This window comes from Aulostomus chinensis, chromosome 12 (genome assembly GCF_037954235.1).
Source record: "Aulostomus chinensis isolate RoL2024-O1b breed Wild chromosome 12, RoL_Achi_v1.0, whole genome shotgun sequence".
NCBI classification, from domain to species: domain Eukaryota; kingdom Metazoa; phylum Chordata; class Actinopteri; order Syngnathiformes; family Aulostomidae; genus Aulostomus; species Aulostomus chinensis.
This window is the reverse complement of record NC_141331.1, coordinates 21,557,560-21,577,216: the sequence shown is the minus strand read 5'-3', so window position 1 is coordinate 21,577,216 and position 19,657 is coordinate 21,557,560. Positions and strand designations below refer to the sequence as shown.

The window sequence follows — 19,657 nt, the reverse complement described above, 5'->3', positions numbered from 1 at the left end:
AATGATGTGCTAGTCAATGTTTTTTTGTGTTTGGTGCCATGTAATGCTGTTTAATCCCATTAATTCAGGGAGACATTGGGGATTTCTGATGTTAATTTTTTTTAACCCTAACCCTGATCTTTTTCTAAACCTAACAAAGTGTTTTTTCGTGCCAGACTACAGCACTGTCAAACCAATCATAAGATACTGGATTTTGCACTGAAAAGAAAAGCAACTTCTTATTTCATATTTCACTTAAGTATTTTCAGCTTTGACCAATGCTTTGCAATTAGAAGGCCAGCTCTGCCTGCATTGGCTTCGATGTCATGATCATTAGGTGGAAGACAGATGTGGCTCCAGGAGCAAAAACTCACTCAAACTAGAGCAATGCGACTGGCTTGTTAGACTTTATTCAAACAATGTAACTGTTAAAATATGACTAAAGATTCACTATTTCTCAGATAAAATGTTTTTCATAAAAACACTGCCAATGTGGGATTAAAATTATCTATTTTCCTCAAACAAGTATCACAGGTTGTGTAATTTCAAGGTTATTTGATGCTCTTGAACACTAGCTGTCTGTTCCTGAGTATTTGTAGTCCTTGGCATAGCAGACAGTCACCTATCTGTCCTCTTATCTGGAGGTAAAGAATGAAGACCCAAGGCTATTTTAATCAACATTCCCTTAACTAGATGTACCAAAAAGACTAAATTTGTCTTTCAGTATGTTAGATTTAAATAAAGATCAAAATCTGTGTTTTGTTTATATTGCAAATCACAGGATGAACGAAAAACAAATCTTTACACTTTCAGCCAACAAATAGGCTATAGAAAATTATAAATAAGCTTTTAGAGAGAAAACACAAATTCCTATCTTTTTTAAAACTCTAAATGTAATGATTGTGTCAGACTTTTAAGGTGTTTTTTCATTTTCCATTATTTCCATTTACTTCACAAGGTACATGTATTTCACCCAAAAAAGAGTATTTTGGCTTTCAGATACTCACAAATAAGTGTCAGTAGTTGACCTACAATACCTTGTTGTGAGTTTGGAAGTCTAGTGGTTGATGGCTAGCAGCAGATACAGCAACTGAATGGCAGTAAAAAGGTCAGTTTTATAAAATGTGAATCTTCCAGTATTATCCATGTCCCTTGAGAGGTTTTAAAGTGACAATGGTAGACAGTTTTGTTGTTAGCTGTAAGTCGCCATTAGCTTAAAGCTAAATATACATGGCTGACTGTATTCTTGACACATAGTTAGTACGTAAAGGTCAAAATACACTTTTTGGTGAAGTATTGCTTTTAGTTGAGGCACATTTTAAGGACAGCCACAAAAAATAAATTTTAACTTAAGTCAAATTAGCATTACCGGTACATATTTTTCACTGTGGTTATACCTAACAACTCAGAAATTCCATGTTTGTTTGCAGGCGTGTCATGTGTTTTGTTGTCTGCTTATGAGATAAGTGAATTATGGAAATGAAATTAAAGTATCACATTGTTTTCGTGCTGCGTGTTTCATTGATCCTGGCTTTTTGCCTCAGAGTCCAATTTTACACAGATGGCTTCTAAAGCAGAGTGGGGTTTCTGGCACAACTTCTTCAACTTCCAAGGTGCATAGCAAATGAAAGAAAACTTGAAATGGTAACATAGCTCCAGCAACACTTGTGGTAGATTGGAAACTTTATTACACAGACATGTTTCGGCTTGTGGCCTTCAGCAGTGTCATGGAGAAACACATTATAGACATCATTTGATTAGATAGGTATGAAGATACAAGGGTAAAATTATTCACAAATTCTACCAGTCATAAACATCCACATTATGTGCATGTCAGTCAATCAAACTCCTGTTGGGTAAGGTACAAGTTCATGTTGCTTTCAACCAATAAAATGCTGGCAGGGAAATGAGGGAGCTCAGCAGTTCAGCAAGCAGGAAGTATCAGCTACAAATAATTTTTCCTAGGACATTTTATCAATTGCACCAAATTTTTGTTTTGCATGGAATGAAATCCTTAATATCAATTAGTGTATGAAAAATTGTATTTTGATCTGTAGATCTGGCATAGAGGGAGGATGAGAGGATATTATTTTTCACAATTATATCAAGAAAATTAATTTTTTCAAGACTATATTCATGAATTTCAGCCTTGCAAAGTTGCAATGAACTGTAAACATCTAACAGAATGGGTCCTTTCCAGAGTAAAAACACATAATCAATCGATGTACCCTTTTCCAAGAAATAATTACATAAAGAAGGGTTTGGGGTTTTTTTTGCGATTTTTTTAGATTTGGCCTGTCATCAAAAAAAGAAATAGATCCTCTTCAGAGCAAATAAACCCAGACTATTCAGGAATGTGGTAGAGGAAGTTCTCCATCCATTCATTTTCTTCTGCTGGAAACCAGAGTACAAGGAGAGAACCCACACATGCACAGGGAGAACATGCAAACTCCATGCAGAAAGATCCCGTGCCCTAATCGGGGATTGAACTTCGAACCTTCTTGCTGTGAGGTGACAGTGTATACACTTGTAGAATCTTTTTTAACATCTTTATTGTTTATCTTTTTTTTTATTTAATGTAAGTTATTAAGAAAAGAGCGAATGAAAATATACTCAGGATTTCTGCAACTAAAGATGACCTGTTGGTTTTTATGTTTCTCTGCAAAGCATCAAGTAGAGTGTGAAAGAGCGTCACAGCCGAGATTATTAAAAACCTTAGAGAATGTTTGCTTGTGATGCAAATGTGCTATTCATGCAAAATTGGATGCTTATGCAGAGACTTTAAAATATATTTAGGTCGAACCACAGGTGCTGAAGTGTGTATCCCCATGTTCCAGGTTACAAAGTTGTAAACTTGTTTTGTGGTTGGCAGATTGATGATTGCGTATGTTAATTTGGGAAATCTGAGCCATTTGACCGTAACCTGGGCACCTATTTTGAGATTTTGAGAATTCTTGAATGTGACATGACTCTACCTTTAAATTATATGTCTCCTCATATATCATATCTCCTCCTCCGGTGATAAATAGCTGACTGTTCCTCAGAAACATCAGAGAACTTCTGATGCTCTATGAGTATGCTGTAACTTCTCTCTCATGCATGAATAAAGTGTGTGTAAGGTTTCGAGAAAGAGACCACTGCCTCCTTTCTGTTCACTGCTCCGCTGGACGACCAACCCACGCAGGGCCACTCAACCACACACTGCACAACCGTGCCACCAGAGGGAGCTCTCCATGATCCTCCAATGTGTCAAGGCCTTGCTGATGGTCAGTATTTGTTCATTAGGATTCAATATCAAGGTTGACACTCTGGAACAATTGTTGGGAGTTTTTTCCATCCATCCACTGTCTTCCGCTTATTCCTGTCAAGAGTCACGGGGGAGCTGGAGCCTATCCCAGCGGCTATAAACAGACAACCATTCACACCTATGGTCAATTTGAAGTATCCAATTAGGCTAGTCCCCAATTGCATGTCTTTGGATGGTGGGAGGAAGCCGAAGTACCCGGAGAGAACCCACACGGGGAAAACGTGCAAACTCCACTCAGAAAGATTCCATGCCCGAGTCGGGGATTGAACTCAGAATCTTCTTGCTGTGAAGTGACAGTGCTAACCACTGCACCACTGATCTCCCTGATCCTCTAATCTGTCAAGGCCTTGCTGATGGTCAATGTGCATTGTGCATTAGGATTCAATATCAAGGTTGACAGTCTGGAACAATTGTTGGGGGTTCTTTCATTAAAAAAAAAAAAAAAAATTGAGCTGCCTTTTACAAGGGACTTTAGGGTGGGGAAACATCTTTCATGGCATTTCAGATTGTCTCCATTTCACTTCCAACTCCTGAGACAATAGTTCAAACCAGAGGTTTCAGGTACAGTATTAGTGGCTTTCAGGCAAAGCATATAAAAGGCTTTTAAAGAAACCTCAGTCCATAGGAAATTGTACTCTTTCATGAACTGTCTTGAGGCAACCTTTTTTAGTATATTTTTGTTGCTCTTTTAGATATTATCTGGGAGGATAACATTTTAGCTTTCTTTAAAAAAATGCTGCATTATAAAGTTGTCCGAGGGTTTCATTATCATAGTTGCATTTGTCCATGATGACAGTAGCAAATCCTTTGTCAGCAGCTTAAATGACAATAGATCAGTTATTTTCAAGTTCATTTGTTACTTAAGGTTGAATTAAACTTTTGTATTTAAAATTGTTTTCAAATTCTAATTCTATAACGCTGCAATATCTTTCTATTGAGTGATTTCTAATCTTTGGTGGACCAAAAAATTGCTTTTGATTTTAAAAGTGTGTTTAAAATGTCTTCTGAAACAATAAACATGATATCCCATAAATCAGTGTTGAGCAAATTTGACAGGGATGGTTCTTTCATTTGGGGGTATTAAGGCAAGGCAAGGCAAGGCAAATTTATTTGTAGAGCCCATTTTCACAAACAGTTTGTCTCAAAGGGCTTTACATGGCATCATAACAACATCCTCTGCCCTTAGACCCTGACATCGACTGAGGAAAAACTCTATAGAAAACACTTTTAACAGGGAAAAATCTGAGAAACCTCAGGGTGAGCAACAGAGGAGGGATACCTTACCCAGGACGGACAGACGTGCAGTAGATGTTGTTACAGAGAAGAAAACAGTTTACAATACAAAATGTGGAAAACATGGACATGTTAACAGTTGAAGAAGGAAGCTTCTGGGAGGGGAGGCAGGGAGAGCAAGCCAGCTTGATGGGGGACTGGATGGCAGACTGGTTCATGGGAGGGGAGCGCAGGCCAGTGTGACAGCAGGGGATGAAAAAAAAGGGGGGTGGGGGGGGGGGCATGCAGGCGGCTGTTGGAGCAGAGAGATGGAGCTCTGGTGGATCTGTGGAAACACAGAGAGACTGCGAGACACCAAGGCCAAACTACAAAGTGCAACAAGTAATGGTAATGACAGTTCAAATATGTGTGAGGAGGAGAGAAGGAGAGAGGAGAGGAGGGGAGAGGAGAGGAGAGGGCTCCATGTAACCTGATGTGTCCCCCAGCAGTCTAAGCCTATAGCAGCATAGCTATCAATGGTTCAGAGCTACCTGAACCAGTCCTATCTGAAAGCTCTGTCATAAAGGAAAGTCTTAAGCCTGGACTTAAAAGTTATCAGAGTGTCTGCCTCTCTGACCCATAGAGAGAGCTGGTTCCACAGTAAAGGAGCCCGGTACCTGAAGGCTCTACCTCCCAGTCTGTTTTTAGAAATACTGGGAATCACTAAAAGACCTGCATTCTGGAAGCAGAGTGCTCTGGTGGGACAGTAGGTACTAATGAGTTCTTTCAAATAGGATGGGGCTTTATCATTGAGAGCCTTATAAGTCAGCAGAAGGAATTTGAAGTCAATTCTAGATCCTACAGGAAGCCAGTGGAGAGAAGCTAAAATGGGGGAGATGTGTTCTCTCTTCTTAACTCCTGTCAGAACCCTCGCTGCAGTGTTCTGGACCAGCTGGAGACTCTTTAGAGAGTCTTTAGGACATCCTGACAGGAGAGAGTTGCAGTAGTCTAGCCTAGAAGTGATAAATGCATGCACCAGTTTCTCAGCATCACTCAGGGAAAGGATATTCCTAATCTTAGCGATACTGCGCAGATGGAAGAAGGCGGTCCTAGTCACAAGCATTACACAGTACACTAAAGAATGGGCTAAAACACGATAGCAGAATGGTTGGTGTTCATCCTCAGTAAAGTCAAAGGCAGGAAATGACGTGAAAGACAGTAAAATGGAAGATAGAGGTTAGATAGCTTATCACTCCTGCATCTGCAGCTCATGTTTGCAACCAACACCATTTCCTGTTTTTGAATTCTTGTCAACACAACTTGGCCAATCATGGTCAGAAGCCTCCCACCACCTGTGTATCAGCTCTTGGTGGGCAGGGAGGCCCTCAGGATCTGAGCCTCATCTACAGATCCCTCTGGCAGATGAACTGTCATTGTACAGGCACGAATCCCTCCTAGAGGCTCCAAGATATTGAACACCCTGTCCCAAATGTCTTGCTCCGGATCATAGCGCTGCACAATGTCAATCATGCATCTGCTGTTCCAGGAATAACCCCCCACCACATAGATGTACCCATTGAACAGTGTCACCCCAACATCGCTTTGACCTCGCGGCATGGGCGCCACTGCTGTCCATTGGTCTGTCTCAGGGCTGTAGTATTCGCAGCTTAGGACATCGTCATAGTCGCTGCTACCTTGGAAGTGGTTTCCTCCCATAACGAAGAGTCGGTCTCCAACAGTGCACATGCAGTGCAGGCCTCGGAGCTCACTCATATCAGCCCTGCGACTCCATGTGTCAGCTTCTGGATCATAACACCAAAGCTCCCTCTGGAATGTGTCATGGGTGATTCCACCTGCAAACAAAGCACAATCACCTGCAGATCCAGAATCCATATTTAAAATTACATAGCCTGTACCCACTGAATCAGCCTGGCTGAGATACATGATCAAAACATTTGCCAGTTTAATTAATGTTTGTTAAGCTTTACTTATATTTAGCTATTACCTCTAGATGTAGGTTGTGGTGTTTGTCAGCTATATTCATCTGTATTTTCATGATGTCCCTTCCTGGTACAAAGATGCACAAAACCTCACTTGCATGCAAAAATATAGACATAAAATTACCTTATTCTAATTTACTGTTCTTTCATTCCTTTTAATTAATATTGAACTTTCTTTAATGTACATTGTGACTGCAACTCAGGAAGGCTACTAGACGGGCTGAAATAAACTGTGTGTTTTCCCCCATTAAAAAGCTCTGAGAACCTCTTCAACACGTCTTTGTGTTTCCTGGATCTCAGTCCTTCATGTGAAATCTCCATTCAGTTCTCATGAGAAGCCAGTTTCCTCTCCAAGGTTGCTAAGAAACAAACTAAGAGCAGCTCGACTGAGAAGCCTGCCACTAAACAGGAAGTGGTTTAAAATACACCAGCCCACCAAGTTTTTTACTTCAGCCTTTCAGACCTCGTTTTTGTTTGAAAATGTAATCAAACCTTCCAAAACAGTTTTTGAGCTGAATCAATACATTAGAGACCAAAAGATTATTGGACTGAGCACTCGTCCTGTGGTGCACAAAACTGAAGCACTCAGTGCATTTACATGGCATTAGAAAGCAAAATTATTTTGTCAGTCCTACTAAAGCTGGACTTTACATTAAGTGTTTGCTTGAGCATTTGTCGACTTGTTTGATATGTATCAGGAAACCAGAGGAAAGTCTTATTGCAACCAGGTGTTTTTTAGGGAAGATCCACAAATTTGTGTATTGTGAAAAATATAACATGAACCTCTATGAAAAATTGGTTCTAATGCTTATGACAATATTTCCAGACCCACTACTGTGTTAATAGCAGGTTCAGCTATTGTTGAAGTGCGTGGCTTTAACAGCCAGATAGTCTAAGATAGTTCAGAACCACTTTGAAGAGGCAAGCTTTCATGTATGCCTTGGAGAGGCCTTGATCTGACTGCTGACTGTTAGACTTCAGTCGACACACACATATTTGAATGTGTTTCACTAATTCCTTGAATCAGTGAATCCTTGTGACTACTGATTGCCCCAGGCCCAAGTAGTGGGACAAAGGTATCCATTCAAAAAGAACACACAGCTGTAAAGAAGATAACCCTTTGAGCTATGCTGCATGTCAACACCCAAATATTTTGAAAGAAATTTTGCCCTGCAGCTTTCCATCAGAGGACCAACTGAGTTCAGTGTAATGGTTTGTAATCGGTTGGGAATTTTTGGCTTATACAATTGAATCTGTTGCTTGTGTGGGATTAAGGCAAGACATTTTATTCTTTAAAAAATTCAGCTTAAACAGCTTTTTGGATCAACAGATACAGTCAACTGTCAAAAAAAGCACCCCTTATTTTTTTTTTAAACAAAAAAACCCTTAAAAAAAAAGAAGGATGAAGTGAACCAGTAGTGTAGATATAGCATTTGGAAACAGCTGATATAAAACTACACAGCCCAACTCTATTTGGTCCGCTACAGTATCTACATTATTTGTACCAATTATAGGATGGACAAATTTTAAATATTATTTGGAAGTAGTTTAATATAGATACAAGGTTGGTGTCTGTAAAGGACCATTAAAATGATGATCAAAGGATGATGTTCTATATTTTTGTTATTTGTTTAAAGCAACTACTTTCCAACAATAAAAATAAAAAATTACAATGGAATAGACAAGACTGTCCACTGAAATGTAAAATGGAAATTATTACAGTCTTATACTGAATTTGTCGTAAAGCAAAAGTTATTGACATACACATGTCATGTCATGTGTATGATAACATAGTAAGATACTAAAACATATGTTGAGTAACGTTATTGCCTTATACTCTAGTAACATGCTGTGAAAAAATCAAGAAGACAGTAAACCAAGTAACTATTCCGTTTGGAAGTTCTTCAGTTCCCTCAGCTCTCTTTGTCGGCTGAAATTCCAGTCAAGGTTAATTCAAGTTTTCTCTCTGCCACTCTCCTTTTTGCCATTTTTTCTCCTCATCAATAGAGCTCTTTTTCATAAGCAATTGTCTTACATGTGAATTGTGGTCTTCAGTGTACAATGATTACTCTGAACATACCCCAATAAAATTTACTCAAACCTCACTCCAAGATTTTCTGAAAACTGACAGCTCTCACTCTTGAAAGCTTAATTAATAGTGGTCAAGGTGGAGGTACAGTTTGTGTGTAAATCAAGGAAACACAACATTAAAGAAAATTAATGTATGTACGACAGACACACCTTCCTTTTTTTTTCTTTCCCATCCCATCTAAGATAGTTTATGATTTTATGCGGTATCCTTTTGAAACAGGATATTCAAACAGGCTTTTTGATTGTTTGGCCTCTCTTAGACATTAACCACAGTGTCCTCAGCTGATAGAATTTAACTAGATATTTTTATGACAAGGTTCTCTTGGAAAGCAATGTCAAAATATACTATTTAGCAAAACTTTTGCTCAAATTATAATATTAGGTATGAGGACTTGCTTGGTGTATCATACAGTTTCTTTTGGTCCATCATTTTTTTTTTTTTTTTTTTGCATGGAGTAGATGGATGAAACCTCAATGTCTGAAATGTGAAGCAGATGGGGATGCGTCTCAAAACTTTTTTTATTTAATAACCAAGACCACTCCAGTCATTAAAACAGAGGTTTAATTTTCTAAATTTCTGCGTGAAAATGATTTTATTTCTCACTTGATTTATTATCTCAGTAAAAATGTTCCCACTGGGTAAAGATAACTAGTTACAAGTCTTCAATAAAGCATGGCCAATTTTTAGGTTATGGTCTATTAAGAGTACAAGAGATTGTAAACCACAGTATTCATGGTATGCCAATGAATCCAAAACTGGGATATGTGCATTCCCAGGGGTATGTACAGTGAGGGGATAGACTAAAAAATTTCTGCAGTTTCATATTTTCCCATCTGTGTTTGCAAAAACCTACCCCTTCTCTTCCTGATTGGCTCTGATCTTGGTCCTTCTCACGCCACATGCCTCTGGGCACCAAGTACTAACCATATAGATGCAGAGTTGTGCTATGGGTGGGGCATCTGAGGTTGCACACCCAGTCGAGCTACAGTATGACAATTTCCTCAAGGGTTGAAAAACGCAATTCCCTTTAGTACCCAATATATGGAAGACTAGTTGAAACAACCTTGTCCCACACTCATGCAGGCAGCAGAATTTTTCAGCGGACTAATTAAATCAGCTGAAGACCCAGCTGTTGAAAGTATCTGCTCCTGGGCTTCCAGTATTGTGTCAGATAGAGCTAATATTAATGTTATCAGTTCTAGCCTAGCCACTGGTGGTGTTAGCGCCATCTGAGCAGGTACAGGGGTTCACAGCAGGTTGAATGGATGTTTGAGGTCACTGAATGTGAATAAAGTACAATATTTAAAAACATTTAGGAATCACTGATGTAGGGCATGGCTACCTTGTGACTGACAAAAAAAAAAAAAAGAAATTCTCAATAAAGGTAACATAACCACTGACTCTAGGAACAATGATACCCACCTGAGATGTACATTAGGTCACTGTGAATGGTTCCAGCATGTCCATAATGAGGCTCCTTCATGTTAGTTACAAATGTCCACTCATTTTTCTTGACATTGTAACACTCCACTGTGTCTGAATGAAGTGACAAAGAGATGCATGTTTACATTTTGAATTTAACTCGATATTCAAAAACACAACCACCCAAACAACAAATCTAGTAATCATATTTCCTCTAGCAGTGGTGATATTAGAGGCAGCAGAAGTGGTAGCAGCAGAAGTAGCAGCAGCAGAAGTAGCAGCGGAACCAGCAGCTCACCAATCTCTCCTGTGGCATTTCTTCCACCAACAGAAAACAGTTTGCCCCTCAGAGCACTGAGATGGAAGAAGGTCCTCTTCTCGTTGAGTGAAGCAATTTGAAGCCACACATTGAAGCGAGGGTCGTACCGGTAGGCACTGTCTATGGCGGTCTTTCCCTTGGTGTCATAAGTACTCTGACCTGACAAGCCAAAAGAATCCATTTTGCATTGAGGATTTTAAGAAAAATGTTATTATTTTACAAACATATTGCTTATTTTTCATAAAGTTTCACATCATTTAATAAAACCTGACGTTTTTTGTGTTTATATGATGCTGCATGACTTTACCTCAAAGTGTCTTTAAACGATACTCCACCCTATAAGTGTTTTTTTTTAACCTTTCAAGTACTCATAAATTGGAGTCCTGAGCTCATGAACTAGTTACCCTCTTGTGCACTTATTAGTGAATATAGATTGCAGAATGAGTCAGCCATGTGTTTGGGTTGAAGCTAATAGTGGCTGACGTGTAAAAGCAACCACACTGTTCAAGAACATCTATTTATAACAGGCTAGTATGATATTTGTCCTCTTTATCCAGCTGCATTCTCAGCAATCCACAAACACCTTGCTATGAGCTAAAACAAACTATAACTCTTCCAGTTAAGTGCTAGTCCATTGTAATACAAAGTGCAACCAGCTGGGGCATTTAGATGATCCAACTTGTTTACACTCATCTCCACTTGCTCATTGTATAGCTCCTTTAAAAACTGAACAATTGTTCTTGCTCAAATAAAATTGTCAAATGTTGATGGGTGTTTTTTTGTTTTGTTTTTGCTATGGGGTGCCATTACATTCAAGCAAATTATATGGGGCTTGCTCTTTCTGCATTTTGCTGTGACATAGAAGTATTGCAAGGTCCCTCCATTGGTGAGCTTAATTTGTGAGTACTTGAAAAGCAAAACACACATTTTGGGTGAAGTAATACTAGTCAAAATTGTTTGTATTTTGTCTATAATTTTTTGATTTGTTTCTTTCAGAGTCAAATTAATTAGCATTGAGGCAGCATGGGGCAGGCATAGGGTCTAGCAAGGGAACATATGCAATTTGCATCTCCTTTATCAGCATCCTTAAATCTGGTTGTGTCCTTTCACTTAAAAATAGTAAATGAAAACACATGAATAAACTGTTTGGACATTTGAGTATTACTGTGAGACTGCTGGTGTTCTGACCTCCCACAATGAAAAGAAAGCCACCCAGAATAGCCACGCCATGCTGATAGCAGGGCATCTCCATGGGCTTCAAGGCTCTCCAATGACCAGTCATCTCATCGTACAGTCTTAACTCCCGGCTCACAACCAGCTGCTGCCGCATCACCCCTCCCAGAGCCAGAATGTGCGTGGTGTTAGAACGTATCTGTGTCTGCTCAGTTTGTAGGACTGGTTGCATGAAAGGCATCATCTGGTAGTTGCTAGCCTCCAGCAGGAGGTTCACACAAGCTGTAACTGATCGCATCAGGGAGGAGCCTTTGTCTTCATCATCTTGGGAGATCTGGATCAACTCACAGGGACTCATCAGTGGGAAACGAATATTGCACATCAAAACATAGACAGAGGAGTGGCGTTTTGGCTGTTCATGTTGAAGCCATCCTTTGGCGATGTGGAAGAGTTCAATTTCGGAGAAACCCTTCAGGGAGTTGCTGGCCAGAGCTTTGGCCATGCTGGTCTCAGAGAGGTTGAGGTAGTGACCACTCTGCACCAATGCTGACAGGTTTTGGCAAACAAACTCACCTATAGATTTAGTACAAAGAGGGTTAAAAAATATTTTTTAAAGTTCCTCAAAAGAAGGAATCTAGTCCAGGTTTTGAAATGTTTAACATTCTTCACATCTCCATACGTAAAAGAAAAATTCTACTTTTGTTAATTTGGCATAAGGCTAGCTTACGCACCTATGTTCATCTCCAAGTCCTCCAGGAGCAAATCTGTGGCAATGCGTTCCACATCCACACAGTTTTCAATGGTGATCTTAATGGGAAGAAGATGCAGAGAAATTAGATTTATGTCATCAGAAATATACATCATTGCCTCCAATTTGCATTAAGTATCTGTTTTGAAGCTGCTATAAACAAAAATGTAATGATATGTAAATGTAATTTGAAATTTTAAACAAAACTCTCACCTCACTGGTCAGAAGCTGATTGCAAAAGCTCAGAACAGGCATGACCTGCAAGAAATTTGCAGCCTCCAGTGTGTCTGGAAGGTTACCCATGTTGAGACTGATTTTGGATGTGTAGATGAAGTCTATAATTTTCTTTAAACCTGACTGAGTGACCCCATGCAGCTTAATCTCTGTCATGTCCTTCTCCCTCATGCCTCCTGAAAACAGGAGGGACAAAGATATAAGGGGAAGGGTTAATGGGTGAATCTGCAATGTTTCAGATTGATCCTGACTTGGCTCTTCAGAAACAGGTGGATAATAGAAGTGTTTTGCTTAGTTATGCTCTGACATGAAAATATCAACTGCCCTTTTACTTTATCATGAGTCAGATAGTCATAGCACCCCCCACCGCAGTGAACACAGGTTAGGTATTGTAAATGGAACTTTGTCATTCAAATATTAAACAAAAAAACAGGGAAGAATGTGTACGTGAGTATATTTTAGCCATTTACTTGTAAGGATAACCATTCACAAAAAAAAGTCAGAGGTCAGAGTTTGTGTGAACAGCGCTTGTGTAGACAAGTCAAATAAATGTTATTTGTATAATCTGATAGTCTTATTTAAAAGTATGGAATGCCAAGCCCCAGCCCCTCTGTGACCCTTAATGGATGAGTGATATAGAAAATGGATGGATGGATAGACAAAAGTGTGAAGGTTTAGTGCCAGAAAAAATATCCTTGTGACCTCAAAGCAACATAAAATGCTTTGTTGTGGTTGTTGTACTCAAAGTACACAAAAAGATGAAAACACAACATTATTGTTTTCTCTTCTCCTGCCATTTCCAATTTCTTTAAGAAGTATATAAAAATGTGGTCTGTTTACTCAAATATATTTTTACTAACACTCTAAAATTTGCAAGAATGTAAGGTGGCTAATTGAAAACTGTGATCATTTCAAAGCTCCAAACCTTCTGGATTTGTAACATCACAATGCTACAGATGACTTAATTTAATAGTGAGAGGGCAATGGCATGCCAATTTGGTCTTACATGGCTAGGTTGTGGGCACAGTTTGAGAGAGCTGAAGTCAATCTTGTTCTCAGCCACTCTTTGTTCACCACACCCATCCTCTATTGGGCATTTGTGGAATGGTCTGGGCTATCAAGTATGTCAGCATTGTCCCTGGGAATACCAATGAATTCTACTGAGGTCTTGTGAAGGAATGCAACAACTTTCCATAACGCTCAGTCAATAATCTCTCTCAGTCCATGTGAAGGGAAATCATTGTATGATGAACAGAAAATGTTCATAACAAACACAATTACAAAAAAAGAAATTTTGATTACCTCTCAAATATGGTTGCTGGTATCCAAGTAGACAAAGTTGAAATTTTGCATATGGCTAATTTTATGTAAAACACCTGCATTATTTGGTAAAGATTTTTGATTCATAAGTATATGAATTTGTTATATCTAAAGAATGGCATTAATAGTATGATCAGAGTACATAAAGAGTCCCTCTTCAACCCAGAGTTGGTCTGAGTCTCTGAATGAAACACATACCAATGAACAAGAACTAGAGTCCTCAGGCACACCAAACAGGAAATCTGCTTTAAATCTTTTATTTCAGGGGCCTTTCATTACTCCAAACTTTATATTTACATTTTTGTTCAGCTGAATGAGACAGAACAACTCACCAGTGAACATTGCCTTGAAGTAGTTGCTGGATGAAGCCATAATGATTCTGTGCACTGGGAATTTTTCCTCGCTATCTCCAGGAACCAACACAACATCACACAGTGTATCATTTGCCCGAAAAGCATCAAAGCCCTTTGAGGGAAAACACAAGAAAGTGTGTCACAAATAGGGATGAATGTTGCATTCTAACATCCATACCATAATAATGTTGAAGAATGGTTGAAATTATGAAGATTCTTCTCTGCCTCTTCAGTGTGGTAATGTTGTTGTTGGTGAGTTATATGATGTACACATTGCTCAGAAGGAGGAGGCTGGTAACAGTGCCATATTATGTATGTATTCATACAACACAATTTAATAATTTTAACTTAATCGTATTATACCACCCAGCTTCTGTTGATATTATTATTATATTGTTGTTGTTGTTATTATTGTTATTATCTAATAAAAGCTGTCTTCATCTAAAATTAACAATTCAGATGAATTAATTTTCACAGGAACACTTGGCATGAAATTACAAATGATGAATGAAGTAATGATTTCCTGGGCAAACAATTACATTTATTTAGCTCAGTTTGTAAACTCTGGTAAACTGCTTTGGTCATGTCTATGCATTTTTCCATCTCTGTCTCTATGTGAATACGGTATGAGCCTTTTGTTTTTGATATAATGTTAATTAAAAAAAGTATATAGAAAATAATTGGCTCATGTGACTTTTTTTTTTTTAGATATTCCGTATTCCTAACATGAAAAATATCAAATGACTTTAAGATAAGTATGATTCATGCCTGAATGCAAAATCATCAATCTTAAGATATCTTGATGATTTATATGAATGATCATATCCATGTTGTTATAACATAATACACTATTTAACTGCATTTTCAGTAAAATAAGAACAACTCCAGAATTTTGTAACAACCATGGACAATCCTTTATGAATAATTCATATATATTTACATGGTGAGGTTCAAACTTCAACTGCACCATAAATTATTGATTTGGATTGATGGAGCGTTGATGGAGCGTTGACTGTCCAAGCTTAAAATATATTTATATATTCGTGGAAATGTGTATTTTTGTTTCTAAAAATCTGAATTAAAAGAAATAAAAATGAAAAATACCAAATACATAAAATTGATTTAGATTTGTCCTTATTAATTGATGATTCATTATGATTCATTTTAGAATAACTTTTGCAGTACCTGCAACACAACTGATCCGTGCTCAGTGCTGATGAACTCCTTGGACAGTGGCCTTGTGGGAAGTTTTGGTCTTATTGTTTTTTCATGGCATTTAGGTGTCATTTTCATCGATGGAGTGTGAGTAGCTGGAGTCAAAGCAGGAGGAATGAGAGGAGGAAGTTGTGCAATGGCTGATGTAGAAGCTCTGTCATCTACAAATCCAAATGGAGGCACAACATAGACAAAACAGATGTTGATATTAATAAGTAGGATTTCAAGAATACAGCAATTATCAAAAAAAGTGCTGAGGAGTGGCAGGAAATCATATCATTGTGCACCCAAACACACACACACACACACACACACACACACACACACACACACACTTACACACACACACACACTCACACACACACACACACACACACACACACACACACACACACACACACACACACACAACAAAACAAGAAACACACATGGTCAGAGATCCAAAGTAAACACTGACTCTAATAGTTGACCAGTACTTCATAGTAGTAGCTGATTTAAAAAAAGAGCAAAAGAACATCCGGACAAAAGTACATTATTCAATTTGGGCAAGTTGGGTAATATTGTTGCATCCTTACAGTGAATAACAAGCCATACAAATAGTATTTATATTTTAAAGTGAAAAAAGAGTGAGGTGGCAGGCTAAAATAGTTTTCATCAAACTGAATAATTTTTTTAATCTTTGATTGACAGATGGAGCAAACTTTATGGAGGGGGCTGTTGTGTAAGGGTTAGGGTGGGAATAGTTTACATGCATTATGTGTCAGGTAGAGGGCCTTGGAGAATGTTGCTTCGTGCCACAGTGAGGTCAGAACCTCTTGAATAGTGAATACATTGTTACACAGGACAGTACTCAAATGGTGTAGACATTGGTGGTGGTGGTGCAAAATTTTGGTGTCATAACACATTTTTATCACAAGCACCTTGCTGAGGTCTCTCTGGTGGTGCAGGAGTTCTGTCTGGTTGAGCTGGTGGTCTTTGAGGATCTCTGGACTGATGCCTACTGCCCAATCGAGACAATCTGCGACTCAGTCTTCCTGGCCTGCTATAATCTCCTCCCCTGGAGAGGAAGCGGCATATCACATTGTTGGTCGTTGCATGAATGAAGCACTATAACATAAACAACTGTTAAAAAATAAATTTTATACAAGCACTTCTACATAAAAAAATAAGTTTAGTTGATAGGGTTTCATTCAATTAAAAATCAATTGAGTAAAAAAAACAATTGAAAAAATTTATTCATTAAAAAGTATCCTGAATAAAGTATCTACAGGCCATCTGTAGGGAAATGTTTCAATAACCCTGAAAGTATTGAGGAAAGAAGAATGTATAATGCTTTTTTTTTTAATTTACACCATCAAAATTTTGTTTGAATCTTTCCTCTGTGGTATAGTCAAATAGGTTGACCTACATTTACTCAAGCAGCTACATACAGTAAATGTAAGGTACTTGTACTCATAACAGCTTCTTCAATCTCATGCACATTCTACTTTCTATTCATTACACTTCAGAGGGCAATATAGTTATTTTTTTCTTATCTACAATTACCTGAAAGCTGTACTTATGTCCTTACATCAGACTAAAAAAACATTCCAATAATTTCATTCCTGATAATTAATGAAAAATCACATGCTGCTCCAGCACACTAGAAATGAAATGCCGCTTTTATAGGGTCGAAACAGTGAACAGTTTACAGACAGGAAGGGACATTGTAATCCTTGACTACAACAAGTTATTAAAGTCTAAAAATTTAGTGTAAAGATTATTGCATGTTCAGATGTGCCTGTGTGTCATCTCTGGTTTACTTGATCGCTTGCTGATTGTAGAATGGTATAGTTTGACATGGGATGGAAGATTAATATAATCTAAGATTTAAACTTACTCTCATGTGCATTGAAACAATGTCCTCATGTGCAATATAACAATGTTGTCAGATTTGCTGATTATTCTGCTGATTTCAAGTGCTGCTTTTAATATATTTGCTTTTTAATTGCTTGCTTTTAATTTTATCTATGCTACACATAGTTTATTCCTGTACATGATCTGTTGTCATGTTTTTTATATTTATCATATATATTACTATACACTTCAACACTTACATGGACACCTCTGCCTTATTACCTCCACAGCAACTACTCATACTATTACTGGCAGCAGGCCTGCCATTCAATCTGCTGCTTTTGCCCTCCCATCTTTGTATATTTTCTTCTCTAGCTCTTTTAATGTACTGCTCTTTGCCCTGCTAATTGCCCCTCAGGGATAAATAAAGGTTTTTCTGCTTCTGCTTCTGATTCATATATTTGTTAAGATATCTAATTCAGAGGCAAAAATGCACAACTGAGCAATAAAATAGATACCATGAGACAAATGTTAAAGCTTTTGGTAAATTAGCCAGAAAAAAGGGAAATTCAAATTTCTATGTCATTTGTCATTTTGGTCATTGTTGTGTGAATTTAATAAAACATCAGAAAATGCTGTGTGAACCGAAGTGGATGTCACAAAACAACAGCAACCACAAAAAATATGTTGCAAAATTTTTGCAAACCCTGACTTTTGACATTAATATGTCATCTGTGGAGGCTTTTAAAAATATATTGCATATAATGAACTGGAAAACACCTTACCCCATTTTATTTGTGTTTTGAGGTTGACTGTTGTTACACTGTTGAGACCACCTAAATAGAGACAAAAGAAGAGCATTGATTTGCAGAAGTCCTATTTTGTTGTTGTTGTTGTTGTTGTTATCATCAAAGTAATAAAAAAAAATAGACCATGGGCCACTTTATGAAGTTTTGATTTTTTTATATGAATGTGAAATATAGAATTTAAGAACAATTTGGAACACAAAACATATGTTGACTTTCTCTCTGTCTCTGTCTCTCTCTCTCACTGGTGAAAGTTTTTTAAAAAATTTGATGGAATGTAAATCATCGGATAACATGTTTTTTTAAGTTCTGGAATGTTTATAGGTAATGCCACCTTTCTGTCTCACTCACTTGGGGAAAATAATCATACAGTATGTCAGAATGGATAATATGTATTGGTGGATTTTAGAGGAAAAACTCACATTGTTTTTATGTTTAGGAAATATACTGAATTAAATCACCAATAAATCTTGACAGTAACATCTGAAGAAACATCTGAATCATTGTTAAAATTCTTTGAATTTCTGAATTTCATGCATCTTGACTGGAAGCTAAAAACAGGTAACATGCTCAATAAAATCGAAACAAAAATCAAAGATATGTTCACTATAATAAAATGTCATTGGGATGGGAATTTGATAACTGATGACTTTAATGTTTTGAATATTTGACATATCTCTGTTAATGGGGCCTGCAAGTCATATTGTATGCATCAAGCATGTATCTGGCAGCCAGTAACCACAAACCCTTTCTCAAATGTGATTGTACCTAGGAAGACACATAGCAGCTTTATATAACAAAGTTTTGAGTGATTGAGATGAATTAAGCAAACAATTACATTTCTGTGCAGCTTAGAAAAAAAAATTATATGGAAAATGCAAGCATAGATTTGTGTTATTGTCATGTATTGTACTGCAGATTGTGTAACAAGAGATGTCTGTGGGTGACATACCTGGGATAAATCTTCCTCAGACCCAAGGCGTCCTTCCAACCTATTCATCTAAATAACCAAAACCCTGAGAGAAACACTGAGCGTAAAATGTCTGCTGTGCTTCACCAGAATGTATGGGAGGTTCAAACATCTGGGTGTATATCATCTTTCTCTGCCTTAACCAAGACCTCTGTCACTTCCTGTGCTACTTGTCTTGCTCAGTCTGCACCTTTCTGCAGTTTGATGCTCTCTACCCTAGTATCACAGTTGTAATACTCTTAACTGTAGAGAGGAATAATCACATTCTTTAATAACTTTTCAGCTGGATTTAAATTACCTTTAAGAAAATTAGACCTGAAGAAACATCTGATATTTTTAATCATTATCGCTTAAAATTCTTTGAAACATGTAACATGATCAACAAAATCTCATTCAAAGACAAGGGAAGAACTCATCTTATAACCTAATCAAATGTTGGAGTGAGATTTTGATCACTGTTCGGATTAGTTGTAACAGTATATTTTTCTAACCTGTTCTTTGGGTTAATCATGGTGGATCCACGAGTTTGGATTACAGGTGGAAAAAAATAAATACTGCAGTATCCTGTTATACTTACTCTTGCAATATAATATCAGTCTTTATTAGAGCAGTTGGTGTCATTATTCACCCATTATCATTTTGCTCATTGTTAATTGTATGTGTTGTGTTGA

At 37.7% G+C, this 19,657-nt stretch overlaps 1 protein-coding gene across 1 annotated transcript; it reads right to left on the bottom strand.

Annotated features, from left to right (window-relative positions):
- Nucleotides 1-1,662: 1,662 nt before the first annotated feature.
- Nucleotides 1,663-19,092, bottom strand: LOC147252476 (kelch-like protein 9). Its single transcript, XM_086220785.1, has 11 exons — nt 18,969-19,092; nt 17,996-18,046; nt 16,295-16,431; nt 15,345-15,535; nt 14,139-14,271; nt 12,466-12,662; nt 12,236-12,311; nt 11,520-12,077; nt 10,311-10,490; nt 10,013-10,126; nt 1,663-6,351 (listed from the first exon to the last, which is right to left on the bottom strand). Exons 2-11 carry the CDS (start codon nt 17,998-18,000, stop codon nt 5,858-5,860), a joined length of 2,085 nt encoding a protein of 694 aa, XP_086076911.1. The 5' UTR covers nt 18,001-18,046; nt 18,969-19,092; the 3' UTR covers nt 1,663-5,857.
- Nucleotides 19,093-19,657: the final 565 nt, after the last annotated feature.

What these genes read in the sequence shown, in the direction of transcription:
- LOC147252476 (XM_086220785.1), bottom strand. An exon ending in CTTCAAGGCAATGTTCACTG is followed by an intron (nt 12,663 to 14,138) that starts GTGAGTTGTTCT and finishes TCCTGTTTTCAG; the next exon opens with GAGGCATGAGGGAGAAGGAC. An exon ending in AAATGCCACAGGAGAGATTG is followed by an intron (nt 10,127 to 10,310) that starts GTGAGCTGCTGG and finishes CACTTCATTCAG; the next exon opens with ACACAGTGGAGTGTTACAAT.